The following is a 14,865-nucleotide window of genomic DNA, read 5'->3' on the forward strand; positions in this document are numbered from 1 at the left end:
AAGACAAGCTGAACTCAATTAAGATTTTCTTTTGTTTTACTTATTAGAGAAAATGACCTTTGAAGTGCAGAGAAAAGTACTTATAACTAAAAATCAAAACAAGTGAAAAGGTAAAGGAAGAAGCAGATCTCTTAAATAGCTGGCCTTAACAAACTAAACACTGAAACCACTAAAGTGATTGCAAATCACTGTCTTTTTGATCACTGAGGCATCATGGTGAATGGAGAAGTGTTGGAGAACTGGAAAGCTAACATTCCAGTATTAAAAAATAAGAATATGGATATTTCAAATTATAGGTCATTGACCTTAACATTATTTGTGATAAAACTCAAGAAAAGTTTATTAAAGGGATGGTTTGTGAGAACTTAAAAACTAAAAGAGATTATTATTATAATCTGATACGTGCCTCAACAAAAACAAGTCATGGCATAATAATTTTATTTCCTTTCTAGACAGGGTTACCAGATGAGTGCATATGACAAAATCTCGTTATCTTTTTCTAAAAAATAGTTTATTCATGTCTTTTGCGTTTATATCACAATTTCCCACGCAGCCCTCCAGATTGAACCATATTTTGTGACAAATAAAAACAATTAAACAAATACATTTGGCACAATATATCTGACTAATACATATATATGTGTGTGTGTGTATGTGTTTGTGTGTGTGTGTGTGTGTGTGTGTATATATATATATATATATATATATATATATATATATATATATATAAAAATATTCTGTCTCAACAGACCTCCACACCTCTGTTCCACGCAGCAGGTCTGTTTCATTATCGCTTCTCCAGAATCTTCACTGGTTTTTCCATTGTCCAACAGTCCAACTTCCCTTCAGGGAGCTGTTTCACATGCATGTTTCTTCTTTTCAGCTCACTAAATTTCTATAGTCATCTGTTCTATTTGTTCTCCTTACTTCATACTCCACCAAGTTCAAATAAACCTTGGTTCTTTCGGTTCTTCATTTCATCATCACTTCATTTTGCACAATATTCAAAATTACATCGGCATTTAAGAAATTTTCCAATTTTTTTCAGCCATTCTGAAACAATGAATACTTACTTTGTTTGCAGTTGTTACCATAAAGTGTACTCCTATAAATATTTCAGTTTATGTTGTACTATTGTTTCTATCTTCTATCACTCTTGGGCTTTGTCTCTCATGCTATCTTCACTGACAAAAGGGGCATTTGGTTTGGAAGATAGTACTGAGGTGATTTCGGAACACATTAGATGACTGATTAATGGATCACAGTCAATGTGGAGAAATATCTAGTGGAGTGGCATAGGCCTGTCCTTGACTCTGGACAGATACATGTATCAATGGCTTTGAAGAAAGCAGAAATGTCATGAAGCTGAGGAAATGGATGATAGAACTTGCCAGGCCTAGAGGCCTGTGGGCTACCCGAGTCTTCTTACCTCAGCTCCCGAGGTCTTCGGCTGGCCAAAACCGGATGCTCATATGAGAGAAAGGACGTTCCAGAGTCGAACAAGGGTTGAGCTTTATTTCAGGGATTCAGTTACAAGTGCAGGGGATTTCTTCCTTAGGAGGGATATAAGAATCTCCCAAGGAGGCAAAGATCTTACAATAAGAGATTGGAAGTAGAAGTACAAGCGGGGAGAGAGGGGGAGGGGAGAGAAGGAGAAGAAGAAAAGCGGAGCCTTGTGTCCTCTTTGGCTCCTCACGTGCTAAGAGAGCTTTCAAGCTTCCCTGATCCTACTTAACTCTCCAGAAGCATAGTTTGCATCCAAATACCATGCTGTTAGGTAACTAGGTGTGCTCCAATCCGGGACAATCTCGAGGGCGGGGAGATCTCTCTCCCATCACGTTTCTCACGGGAAGAGGCGGAAATACACGAGATAGCTTGGTTCACCTCGATTCCCAGCCGTTTCCTGGGGGGGGGTCTCGTGAGAGCTCTAAGATTTAGACCCGCCCGAGACTGTCCACACGGAATTGAGCTTCCAACCCCAACATCTCCCCTTCTTTGTTTTGCACAGCACGCACATGGTTCTAGAGCAAACAGTGGCTGGAGGCTGAGTGGATTAGGAAGGCCTTTAGCATATGAGTACCCTACAACAAGACTTCATTTACACAGAAATCTGCAGCTAGCACAACTGACAAAGGGAGGCATCAAATAAAACAAAGATGAAACTAAATGGCTGAGTTACAGCAAGAGAAAGGGCAATCACTAATTCCAAAGCATATTCTAGGGAAGCAGCTAGTGCTGGCGCCTTACACATCACCACCCCCTCAGTCATGCAAATGGATCTCAACGGCCAAGCCTGTGGTATTCAGGCGAAAAGTTGGTCATCTCCTCCCCCCCCCAAGTGTCCTGGGTTTGTGATATCAAAGTCCTCCTTCAGCCGCTGAAAAAGATGCCTAGATGGAATGGGCAGCAATGTTGGGATGAGTGCTGCTTCCTCTCTGGGCAGCAGGGTTAAAGCTGTTAGCAGCAGACTCAGGTGGTGCATGATCCTTCTCCGGGGTCTCCGGGCTCTCCGGGGTCTCCGCCTCCTGCGTCTCCGTCGTCTCCGACATCGGTTCCCACTTACGGATCCTTCTAATGGGAATCCACGCATTCCCTTTTCCTGTGGAGACACAAACATACCCTCGACCCCATATTAGTATCTTAAAATGTCTCATAGCTGGAGTAGTATGTGAGCCTTTTGAGACAGCTGTATCAAGCTGTGATTGTATTAGGCCTCTTTTTCTTAGCTCTGATTGTATTAGGCCTCTTAATCTCCCCCTCTTTTGTTTAGCGAGAATCGCCTTTAAGGTGAAATTGATAAGAATGCATAGTGGCTGTTTATTTTGGTATAGCTGCTGCCAGGTACTTACAAATGCTTGATTAACATCTGTAAGGAACCTGACTTTCCTGGATTTTTTCTTTATAACAAACACAGGAGCATTCCAGGGTGACTGTGATGGCTCTATATTTCCTTTTTCAAATTGCTCCTTAACCAATATTTGTAATGCCTGGAGTTTTTCTGAAGTCAGAGGCCACTGCTCCACCCAAATCGGGGTGTCTGACTTCCAATTCAAGGGTGGGGACTCCAGTGCAACAGCAATGGCCCTTACTAAAAATTTGATAGCTTCATCCCGAGGCGGCTCATAATGTCCCTGCCCCAGATGTTAAAACTAAGTCCTGGAATCACCAACGGCCATACGGTCCCTTGGCGATCCTCTGCCTCCCACTTTACTGGGTGCATTGTCTCTAAGGTATTTTGGCACCCTCCTATTCCCCACACTGGTCTCTGGCTTTCTTTGAGCTTCCAGTGCCGGGGTACTGAGCGACCGCTAAGGCAGGTCCTATCTGCTCCAGTATCAAGGAGGCCAGTCATGGGAATTCCATTGAGCCAGATTGTACACTCAGGTCTATTCTGTCCTATTTCCTTTAGTAACTGGATTTGAACTGAGTGCTTTAAGGGAAGGGCAATAGCTATGGGAAGCTGATCCTGGCCCCTCCCTGTACTTATTTCTTTCTGCTCAGGGGTAAGGCAGGCTCTGGCTAAGCTCTTCCAGTCATTATGAGTCAGAACGAACTGACCACTGAGAGTTTCAAGCATGGCCATAACAAAGGGTGAATTAGGGCCGTGCTTGGTACAAACCTCTTTAAGGGTCGCCACTCTCTTCCACTCTAAGGGTACGTGGCTCCTTCGAACCCCACCGGGGAGACTGGGGTCCGCTATTTCTAGCACAGGAAATGTCCCTACGTCTTCTCCATTCTCTATAGCCTTTCTTATTCCTTTTTCCAAACTGGACTGTGGCCCTGAACTGTCTGACGAATGGAGCAGGTTATGAGGAGGCACAGAGGGAACGCACGGTACGTTCTCCCCTGCCTCGCCTTTTCCATCCGCTAGATGGAGCTCCGAACCTATTTTTTCTTTACGCTCCTTAACTTTCCGCTTAACTTTCTGCTTGCCTGGGTCCTCCGTCCCTCCCCTCTCCCCGCTTCCACTCTCATTCCAATCCCGCCCTGGCCTCTCCAGTCCTTCCAAAAGAGTCTTAATTACACCGTATATCCGGAAATCTAAATCCTCCAGCTCCCCAGGGTACTGTTGCTCATATGCAGTCATTTGCTCTCCGACCGCTCCCCATTTTTCTCTTGATATTCCTGTCTGCTTGAGCCAAGGAGAAACTTTCCAAATCCTTTTACAAAATTCTCGGAGGTCATCTAACTCTATAGTGACCCCCGCCTCCCTGCATTCCCTGTGAAGTATCTCAGCCCAGACCTCCTGTTCCTCTGGCTTTGTTACTGGCATTAGATTCCCCATCTCTGCCCTTTTCCCAGGGGTGTGGGAAGCTTCTCTCACTCTTTCTCTCCTTCCGAATCTAGGATTCGGGACTCGCTTCTTTCACAGCCCCTTCCGGGTGTTCTCCCAAACACCCAGGAATCCGCGTCTGTCCTCTGTTCGGAGACACCACCTGCCAGGCCTAGAGGCCTGTGGGCTACCCGAGTCTTCTTACCTCAGCTCCCGAGGTCTTCGGCTGGCCAAAACCGGATGCTCATATGAGAGAAAGGACGTTCCAGAGTCGAACAAGGGTTGAGCTTTATTTCAGGGATTCAGTTACAAGTGCAGGGGATTTCTTCCTTAGGAGGGATATAAGAATCTCCCAAGGAGGCAAAGATCTTACAATAAGAGATTGGAAGTAGAAGTACAAGCGGGGAGAGAGGGGGAGGGGAGAGAAGGAGAAGAAGAAAAGCGGAGCCTTGTGTCCTCTTTGGCTCCTCACATGCTAAGAGAGCTTTCAGGCTTCCCTGATCCTACTTAACTCTCCAGCAGCATAGTTTGCATCTAAATACCGTGCTGTTAGGTAACTAGGTGTGCTCCAATCCGGGACAATCTCGAGGGCGGGGAGATCTCTCTCCCATCACGTTTCTCACGGGAAGAGGCGGAAATACACGAGATAGCTTGGTTCACCTCGATTCCCAGCCGTTTCCTGGGGGGGGTCTCGTGAGAGCTCTAAGATTTAGACCCGCCCGAGACTGTCCACACGGAATTGAGCTTCCAACCCCAACAAGAACTGGAGTCCAAAAAGATCTTGATGAGCTGAACTACTGGGCTGAGGCTAAGAAGATAAAACATAACCACTATTAATGTAACATCCTACACAGACACAGACACGCACACTTTCAAGCTTGTCATCAATATGATGTGGAGGGCAAAACTACCATGTTATCTTATGATATCCTAACACAAAAAAGTCATTCTGCTGCACTCTACCCTGATCACACTACACTTGGAAACCATATCCGGTTCTGGCCATCACACAGACTACACCATGGCTACTGTGTCTAGAGCACGATGACCGAGATGGCAAAAGAGCTTCAAGCCACTCTATGTGATGATCAACTGAATGAATTGCTGATGATGGCTAACCAGGTTTCTCTTCTTCAAATACCTGCAGGGATATTATGAAGAAGGTGAATTAGATTTGTTCTATTTGGCATAGAAATTACAGGATATAGATTCGCTAGAAGAAAACCCTCCTAACAAACAGATAATTTTAAATGGGGGCAGGAGTAGGGAAGGGAGAATTTGAGTTTGTAAATGCACTAAGTGCTAGGTAACAACTTGTTGATACTGGAGATGCAGATGGGATTCATGCTTTATATAGTTATTGTTCTAGAGCCCTAAAGTTTCCTTCCAGCTCTAAAATTCTACTATTCAAAGATTTATTTTCCATATCATAAATCACATTTTTGCTCAGAGCAACACTGCAACTGAGTTGTTTGTTAGCAGACAGTTCAGGAAGATTTTGCTTAAGGGTCTTGTTAGTAAGTGAGATACCACAATCAGCCTCATGATAGTTTTTGGATATCAGAAACATCACTGAAAATGTGTGAACAAAGTGTTAACTTTGCTTTTAGGCAGATGTAAAACATCATCTTACAAGTAGATGTGAATAAATCTCTAAAATTTCAAATTTGATTCTCACCTTCTCTTTAATGGTTAGGGTTTAAAAGGCTCTCCCTAGAATTTAAAGAAAGTCTACTAGATAAATCACTTGTAACTAATTTGACAACATAAAAGCCTTTTACATTATCAGATGATTTGGATTATGCAGCCCAAGGGTATGCTGCAGATAATTAAGAGCTGACTGCAATCTTCACCTTTGTGCTGGCTAGCCATTGTATCTAGCTTGAACTGAAAATGATGCTGGGTGTGAGGTCAAGCTCTCTCTGTTAAAAAGCTTCATATTTTGAGAAACTGTTTTCTTCTACTTGCATCTGTCTTGGTCTTCGTTTCTTTCCTTTCAGAAATGAAACTTTAGAAATTTCAGCACTGAGGCATTTTTTTCCTAGCCTAGTTTCCCCCCTTTGTATTCATTTTCCTTTTGCTCTCACAGAAGCCCATGTTCCTTCCTTGCTGAGCCAATATTAACTGCAGAACATTTATAAACCTAAAAATGCTATATCTACCACTAGAAATAAAACATGGTTTTTTTTTTTTTTTTGGTGACACTCCTGGCACTGTCTCCCTAAGGTACACTGATCATGGATGATTAAAAAGGAATATTTAGACCAGGATGAAAGCAGAAAGCTTCTAGAAGACTTAAATGCACCAAAATGCTTTCCTTTTATGTTCTATATAATGCCATCTAGTGGCCATTAGCTGTTAACCATTTTAGGAAAGTTTACATGAGGGAGAAGCTAGCCAGAAGTGCTGCTGCCAGAAAACAAATATGGCCTCTTTCACCTTTAGCTGACTCCTTAATCAAACTAGGATTTACATCTGACACCTTCTATAAGTCTGCAACGACCAAGGATCACACCAAGTACTCAATAGATACCCTGCCATAAAACTTCCTGAGCAGTTTCATTAGGGTGACACTTGCATGAGGCTCTTAACAAAAGCATTATGTGAATGGAAGAGATTTCATTATCACCCATTAGTTCTGAAACCATACGTATTTTCTTGTTTAGCAGCATGGATTAGAATGAAGATAGAATCTAAGCAACAGACCTAATGATCACCTTACTGAGAACATTTTAGACAACATCATTTATAACTGAAAGCCTACTATTTACCACACTCTATCAACTAGAGAATAAGGAAGCTGTTGTAGCCGCTGGGATCCACAGGTTCACTGGTATGTCCCTCAATAGTAGTTGCACACTATGTGGTCTAAGCGTTTTATGTCTCTGCACTAACACTGCCAATAAAAATTCCACTACTATTCTAAGCTCAGGGGAATATACGGTATCAGGAATATGGATGTACTGCTCAAGGAAATAAGTCTACTACTTTATTGACAATGAAAGTAAGCTATGTATGAAAAGTGTGGGCATTAAGGCAGAATGATTAGGGTTCCCATAATGAACCTGAGAATCTTATGGCACACAAACACTCCAGTGTGTTTGTGTTCACTTACCCCTTTAGGTTTCACACATAGTTCCTGAGAACTAGACGGCCAATTCTGATGCTCCTTGGGCTTTCAAACACCACCTGTATAAAGACAAGAAAAACAAGTATATGGCCTAAAGCCTCAGTTTAGAAGAGAACTTCTTCTGCTAACTGCCATGTAACATCAGAGTTTCTGACCACTTTATCAGTGTGATAGGAACCCAAGTACTGGTACTACCATGTGATTAAGTGGGAAGCTTCTCTTTAGATTTTAAGTTCCCTGAGGGAAGGAATTGCTCCTGTATACTCTCATGGTAATAGCCTAAAAGTAGGCATTTATTAAAAGTATTTTGAATGGCTCAACAAATAAATGATCCTCCTTGATCCACACTCTGAAATCGAGAAGTGGCATCTCTTGCAACTTGGTTGGGGTGTCCAAAGAATCCATTACTTTTCTCCAAGGTTTGGTGGGCTTTCCTAGCACTGAAGAAGAAACAGTGCTGTTACCTCTAAAGACATCCAAAGAGACACAGACTAAAAACTGTTTGTCTATTTATAAACTCTCGGATGGCCAGGGTCATTGCACATGGCTTAAAGTTCTGTCAATGGTAAAGTTGATATCATTTTGTCCTCTTTATAGCATATAAGCTTCTTGGGATTGTAGAACATAGTCATCATGTACATGAGCTTTCAAAGACTTACAACGTACTTTACAAACATCAGGTCATTTGGCAATCACAGAAATATAGTGAAGCAAGTTCTATGATCATTCCTTATTTTACAGAAAAGGAAACTAGAGAGAGAAAGAGGTTAAATGACTTATCCTTGACTATACAAGGAATAAATTACAGAAGAAAAGATTTGAAACCTGGTATCAACTTCAAGTGTAGAAGTCTTTCCACTATACTCTGTTGCTTATGTCACTCAATACTCACTGGAATAATTTTCAAGGGGGTGAAGGAGGGACTACTTACAAAATATTGGAACTAGATAAATATGGTGAACAGAAGCTCAATCAAGGTAGACCAGCAGTGATGTTAAACATTGGGGGGCGCTGTGCTGCAATACATAATTCTTCTGGAAAAGGTGTTTCTCCATCCATTACTGACTTGGAAATTATTGATGTTTTTATTTTTACACGGCAGGTTTTTCTGAAAATATACTCATTCTTCCCTATTCTGTTCCTTCTCTTTCAGACCTGAATTCCCCTTCGTAACAAAACCATTTAAGCAATAATATCCAACACAGAGACCTCACTTGGTAAAGTACATAACATTCTGCCTTACGAAGAATCAGTTCAATTATGGATTTTACTTCAGTAACATGTATTATTTTTCTGCTTTTGCTTATTCCATTCCATCTCAGTTTATATAAATCTTCCAATGTTTCCCTAAATTTTACATATTCATCCTAGTTAATCCTTATTGCCTAATTTATGTCACAGCAAATAAGTGTTTCTTACTTATATTGTGAAATACCTAAATATCAGAATAAGCTTCCAGCCCACATCTTCTAATGACTCAATTTGGTGTCTGTTTCCCTAGAAAAAACAGGTTTCTTTTTACTCTGCATTACTCTTTTGAGACTTAATAGATCTCCATTTAGTTCTCTTTACAGGAACCACTGGGGTCCAGCTAGATTCAAATACAAATTATATAATAGGCGAATTATATGATAGGACACAGATAAAAAGTATTTACAATCAGGAATTTCTCCTTCCCTTTCCCCCTCTCCACCAAGGACAAAAAAGTAGATCTGTATGTATACGTAACACCTAGAGTAACACCTAGAACGAAGAGGTGGGGAAGGCAGACTAAGAATAATTATTTGGTGATGAGAACTATAATCAAAAGATCAAGAACCTCACAGCTGAAAAGAAAACAGGAGATAAACCAGCCCAGCACTGATCTGAAACACGATTCTCTCTCAACAACATCCTTGAAGAAGAGGTTGCGTAGGCAGCTTTAAACAATACAATCCCTGAGAATGCATTAGCACTCAAGGGCAGCCATTTCCATTTTGGACAGCTCTGTTAAGGAGTTCTTTGTTATACTGTATGAAAAATTCTGCCTTCTTTTTAACTTTTACCTATTTGCCCCTTAAAGCTAAGGAGAATGAGCCTAATTCTCCAAACAGCACTTCACATGTTTGAAGGCAAAAGCTATACATCGCCAGTTTCTTAAAAGTGATGACAATGAGCAGAGCAGTACAGTCCTTTAACTGCGGTACAGTGGCCAAAACTGACATGCAACTGTGCTCTCTTACTGCACTCATATTTTCGTTTTTTCTTATAGCTAAAGACACGAGAAGGGATGGATCCTTTTCAGCTCATCTGAATGAAATTCAGGAACAAGTATTCCACTGACTTAGTCAAACAATGGGACTATCCTTACTATTAAATCAATCAGAATCACTGGCTTGAGCTTTGCCAGGGAAGGTCACTAGTTCCTAAGCACAGAGCTCTCACTAGCATTGCTCTGATGCCCCAGGGTTTTCAGAGAAACTCCAAATCCTGTCTCATCATTTGGAAGTAGAAGGCTGCTCTGAGAAAGACAAATACATTGATCAAAAATACAGCACAGATGCCAAATGTTTGAAAACTCTCTCCAGGATGATCTAGCTAGAAGATGCCAAGGGGAATCAGATTTGATTCAAAATTGTGTGGAATGGCAAGAATTAGAAAGAAAAACCTCTAATAGTCTAAAAGCTGTTGGCATGATGGAATGATTTCTTGAGTCTTACTAGTTAAAATCTTTTTTTGGTTGCATTTCTCTTTTCCTGTCACTTAGATTTATGATATATGTATGTATGCATGTGATGTATGTTTCACATTTACATGCATAAACACACATGCATGTGTCTATTATTCTCTTTAGCTACCAGAGGGGTAGTCTCACTCTGAATTCCTGTCAATCCCTGCAGCTATTTCTGTGCTTCTTTGCATATAACGGGTGTTCCATAAATGTGGCAAAGGATTACATTGGTTTTTTTTTTTTTTAAGGGACCACCATAGAATAAGATGCTCATAGTAAACCATTTTCAATTAACATTATTATTCCTCATATGTAGCCCAAATACCTCATGCTATAATTAATGCCCATGTTCCATTGTTTGGACCACTGGAGGAAGGGAGAACAGCTGATCATCATCTTCTGTATAATGACCCATTCATATATTTGTGTGTGATATATTCTAGATAGTGTCATATAGCCTACTATTAGACTGACAACAGACCTCAATCTTTACAAATACAAGTATTAGTATATATTACCCTTTCTTCTAGATGTTTACAAATGATTTTTTTAACCTACAATTTTCCCAGATAAAGTTCAAGACCTGAGTTTCCAGGCTTTTAAAACTTAAGAGAAAATAATTTACTTTTGTCTTTAGTCATTTCATGAACTCTCGAAATTGACAATTAGTTGTTGTGCAACAATCTGTGTTATTAATTCCTTCAACAAAAAGTTAGAAAAGTCATCAAAATCCATAGTCTTGAAAATCTCTAGCCAAATGAAATAGGCTAGAGGTCTACTTTCACAAGTCTGGAACAAGTACACTCTTCACCAGCAATTTAGTTATCATCCTTCAAGTTTCTTACTCTCTAATCCCATGTGCTAAATCACCCTAAAAATGAAGCTTAAGAAAAGGATATTTGAAATAACTGTTTCATAGCATCCTCATTTTTTCATTACTATTTTTTAAAGGGCAAGCATATTCCTTTTCTTTTTTCTTATTTTGTGCCTGTATTTAGAGAATGCTTTTAGATTTTCTTATATCTTTCACAGATATCCTCCAAATTTTCTGATTTTACCTCGATATATTTATCGCTTCTTCATATTCAATTAGTGAGCAAGAGTTTTTAAAGTTTAATTTTCCAACCCAAGTTCCATGTATTAGTCTTCTAGTATTTATGTCAGAAAGAGCATCAAGTATGCTTGAGAATTCCTAGAAAGCTGCTAAGGAATTATCTTTTAGGAAACTTCTGTTACAATCAGGGGTGTGCTGGCAAAAATAAAATACACATCAATCTACATGCATGGAGGAGATGCATTTTAAATTTCATCTCTATTATTGATTTTCTCCATTACGTTAAGTCAAGACATTTAAAAAAAAATAAATCAAACTGATTTATAGTTTGCTCATTTCCAAGGGGCAATATCATGATGAGATTTTAACCATCAGCTCTCCTAGGCCACTAAGAGTAGGCTCCGGTACACTCCTTCACAATAAACTAGTCTGCTGATTTCCAAAGTGTAAACAGCCATACTAAAAATTCAACAATCAGCTCTGCTCAGTAAGTACAAGTTAGCTCTAGCACACTTTTAGACATAACCATATAAAATAATTTCACCAAGTTGCTTAACAGCAGCTAAGAAACTATACACTATATAATGCCAAAGGTTAAGTAAAGAGGAAATGTACTAGCATGTTTTTCTTTTTACTAATAAACTCACATCTAGTAATGTATGTCCTTGTGGAAACAAAAAAATAGTTGACAAATGACAAGGAAAAACTAAGAAACAACACCTTTCAAAAGGATTTAGGAAGATTGGCTGATGTTATCAAAAGAAATACAATTAAGATTCTTTACCTTTATTATGCAATGTTGTCTGAAACTTCTGGAAGATGACCAAAAAAGGCAGGGAGAGGGGAAAAGTTACTCATTTTCTAAGATCTAGTGAATGGGAAAATTCTGAGGCTTAGGAATTTGTTGAAAAACCTAGGTTGGAGTTCTTAATAATACTGAGAGACAAACAAGTAGGCTTGGTCCTTTTTTTTCCTTTCCTTTAATATAAAAGTAAATTTTTAAGGTGGACTCCCCTGGCCTCTCAATTTAAGCTAAAATTGATATTTAAATCAAATTGTTTGACTGGATTTCTTAAAAAACAAGAACAATGAACTTTGTGGGTATACATGAAGTAACTTGATGTTATTTTGTTTTTATTAATCACCTCAGAAATTTCAAGTAACTAAAATTTAGGGTCATATTCAGGCTTTTGTAATGAGAAGATGATGTACTTATGCTTAAGCAAATTTGGAGCATCCCACTGGGTTACATTGTCATTCAGTGAGCTGGACTTACAGAGTCAGGGGCCAGATGGCTGATGGGGAAGTCTTTTGCTGGAATCCATCTCTATAGAGCATGATGTCGCACTGTACTTGGTGACCAGGCTGTCACTGAATACAACTCAGTCACGGTATTTAAATCACATTAAGGCTTTCTTTTATTTATTTATAGACCCCCTTGTGATTTTGTCTGGCTACATTCTAATTGCTAGCCTCCATGCAGTGATATGATATGCCACTAGTTATGCCTTTTATCCTTGCCAAAGGTATATCCCAACCATTTTAGATACAAATAGTTGTATGGAGAAAATGCATTTTATTAAGATAAATTATGCTGGCAGTAGATTAATTTTCTATTTTCAAATGGGCGTGTTATTCTGAATACTATATTTATAAACTAGGTTAGAAGTTGGGCCAAATTCTTTACCTGAGACTAGTTATTTTCTGTTTCTTTTCACTGAATAATCATCACTCTACAGTAGTCATCTTTGATATTATTTAACTGCTGCACAGAATAGAATATCATCTTTTTCTAAACCACATGAACTATTCTTGCAGCTGTGTACTTCTCATTGACAGGGAAAAATTATACTTTAATAGTAAATGAAAAACATTCCATTTTTAGTTGATGGTTTTCTACCTGTATGTAACACATAGGAGTCAAAGAATTCTGAACAGAAAGCACAGACAAGTAGTTAAAGCCATTTCCCACAAAGGGAGTTTCTCCCTACACCACCAGTGGAGAAAGGACATCCTAGAAATGCCCCTTAAAAGAAGAAGAATTGGGGCAAATCTTTGCCCTCATATAATCCTTTTCATTCAGTCTATCTCAAAGTGTTCAAAAAAATAAGAAACTAACAAAACTGGTAAATTCATTAAAGCCTCATACAAGTCTTTTCCAAGTATACTGCTGAATGTCCTTAGAAGTCTAAGGGAAAAAGAATCATTCATTATATTTGCTACAAGTGGGCAATATTTCCAAGATGGCCACACCTTTACTTTTAGAATTATAAATCCTAAAGGCTTGCATTACACCAAATCAATAATTTACCAACATCATAATGAAATGAAACACTCATTATATAAGGAAAAATCATTTTCAATCATAAGCATCTTTTAAAATAATGTACCAGGTGTTAAGCATATAATGTCAGGCTACCAGTAAGACTGTGGATTGTATTTCTTGTTATTTGTGGCGGATGTAAATGTAAACTGGCTTCCTTCCAAATAAAAATTGACTAATAATACTTTAATTTCACATGAAGACTGATATGGTTCAAGTGTATTCATTAATCAGCCATGAAATATTCAAGATGGCAGAAACATCATGAATCAAATGTTTAATTTCTATCAGCCTAGTGTTTAAAAAATCTACTTGCAGACTTTTTACAATAGAATATTGTATTAGCTACTTAAACAATAGTCACACTACATGGTTTGTTATCTGGCTCTTTCCTCACTCAAAAAGTTGAATGGGACAGAAGGAAAATGTAATGAAATTCTATTCATCAAAAAGGAAAGCTAGCAGAGAAGGAGAACACTGTACATTACTATGTTTGAAAGCACACCCTACTATAAAGTAAACATTTTAAACTAGGAGTACTGGAATACTGAATCACTGGAGAATAACTTACTTAAAATCTACCAAATGGGATGGTTTCTTATTTTTTTTAAGAAGTTGCTTCTCGTGCTACAAAAACACTACATAAACATTATTATTATTATTATTATTGGTAGAAAATAATAACATTTACATTATTTGCAAATATTTGAATTATTTACATTATATTTACAAATATATTATTAACATTTACAAATATTTATATTAAAATATAGTTTTTTTTTAAAAAATCTTAGGGAAATTTCACATACCTGTTAATATAAAGTTTACGTTGGAATAAGTTATTAAAAATGCCAGTGTAGCAGACACAAATGTGGCCAGAACTGATTATCTCTCATTAAAATCCACGAGGAACAGAGCCGCAAGTCACCTTTCTATGGGTACAGCACATAAGCTTCTATTAGTGATCTGGCCAAAGCTACAACATACAAACCTAAAAGATGTAGAAAGGATAGTAAGGGAAAAGCAGCACTGAAAAAATACTGATGTTTGATAAAGTTAGGCAAAAAGTAACGTTATACAATCGATCAAAAGTGAAAGTACATATAGATGTGATTCTAAATTTAAGTAAATTTCCATTAATCCATAATGGTTTAGAAATGGGATACTGTAAGTTAATTGAATCATAATGAATTTCAGTTTAGCTAAGCGTTGCCATTTAGACCACATATGAATTACAAATTTTGAAAGGATAAGATAAATTATTGATATTAAGAATGAAACTGAATTTAATCTTTCTTAGGAGCAGAGGAATTAAGAAGAGACTTAAGAGTAGTATAAAGTCTTCAAGGCCATTATTAATGAGCATCATGTTTCC

The 14,865-nt window shown here is 38.5% G+C and overlaps 1 protein-coding gene across 12 annotated transcripts in view; it reads right to left on the minus strand.

Moving 5' to 3' along the window:
• Positions 1-1,495: 1,495 nt before the first annotated feature.
• The window catches only part of ZNF644 (zinc finger protein 644), a 124,198-nt gene continuing 110,828 nt past the window's right edge, over positions 1,496-14,865 (minus strand). For 6 of the 12 annotated variants that reach the window (XM_072649053.1, XM_072649057.1, XM_072649046.1 and 3 more), the window contains 2 exons: positions 14,300-14,481; positions 1,496-7,462 (listed from right to left, as the gene is read on the minus strand). Coding sequence is in view for 3 of the 12 variants with exons in the window: in XM_072649056.1 (XP_072505157.1) it covers positions 7,452-7,462 (11 nt within the window). In the remaining 9 variants the exon portion in view is untranslated. The remainder of the gene's footprint in view (positions 7,463-14,299; positions 14,482-14,865) is intronic. The other 6 variants (XM_072649049.1, XM_072649048.1, XM_072649056.1 and 3 more) reach the window with 6 other exon arrangements.

This window comes from Notamacropus eugenii, chromosome 2, assembly GCF_028372415.1.
Source record: "Notamacropus eugenii isolate mMacEug1 chromosome 2, mMacEug1.pri_v2, whole genome shotgun sequence".
NCBI lineage: Eukaryota > Metazoa > Chordata > Mammalia > Diprotodontia > Macropodidae > Notamacropus > Notamacropus eugenii.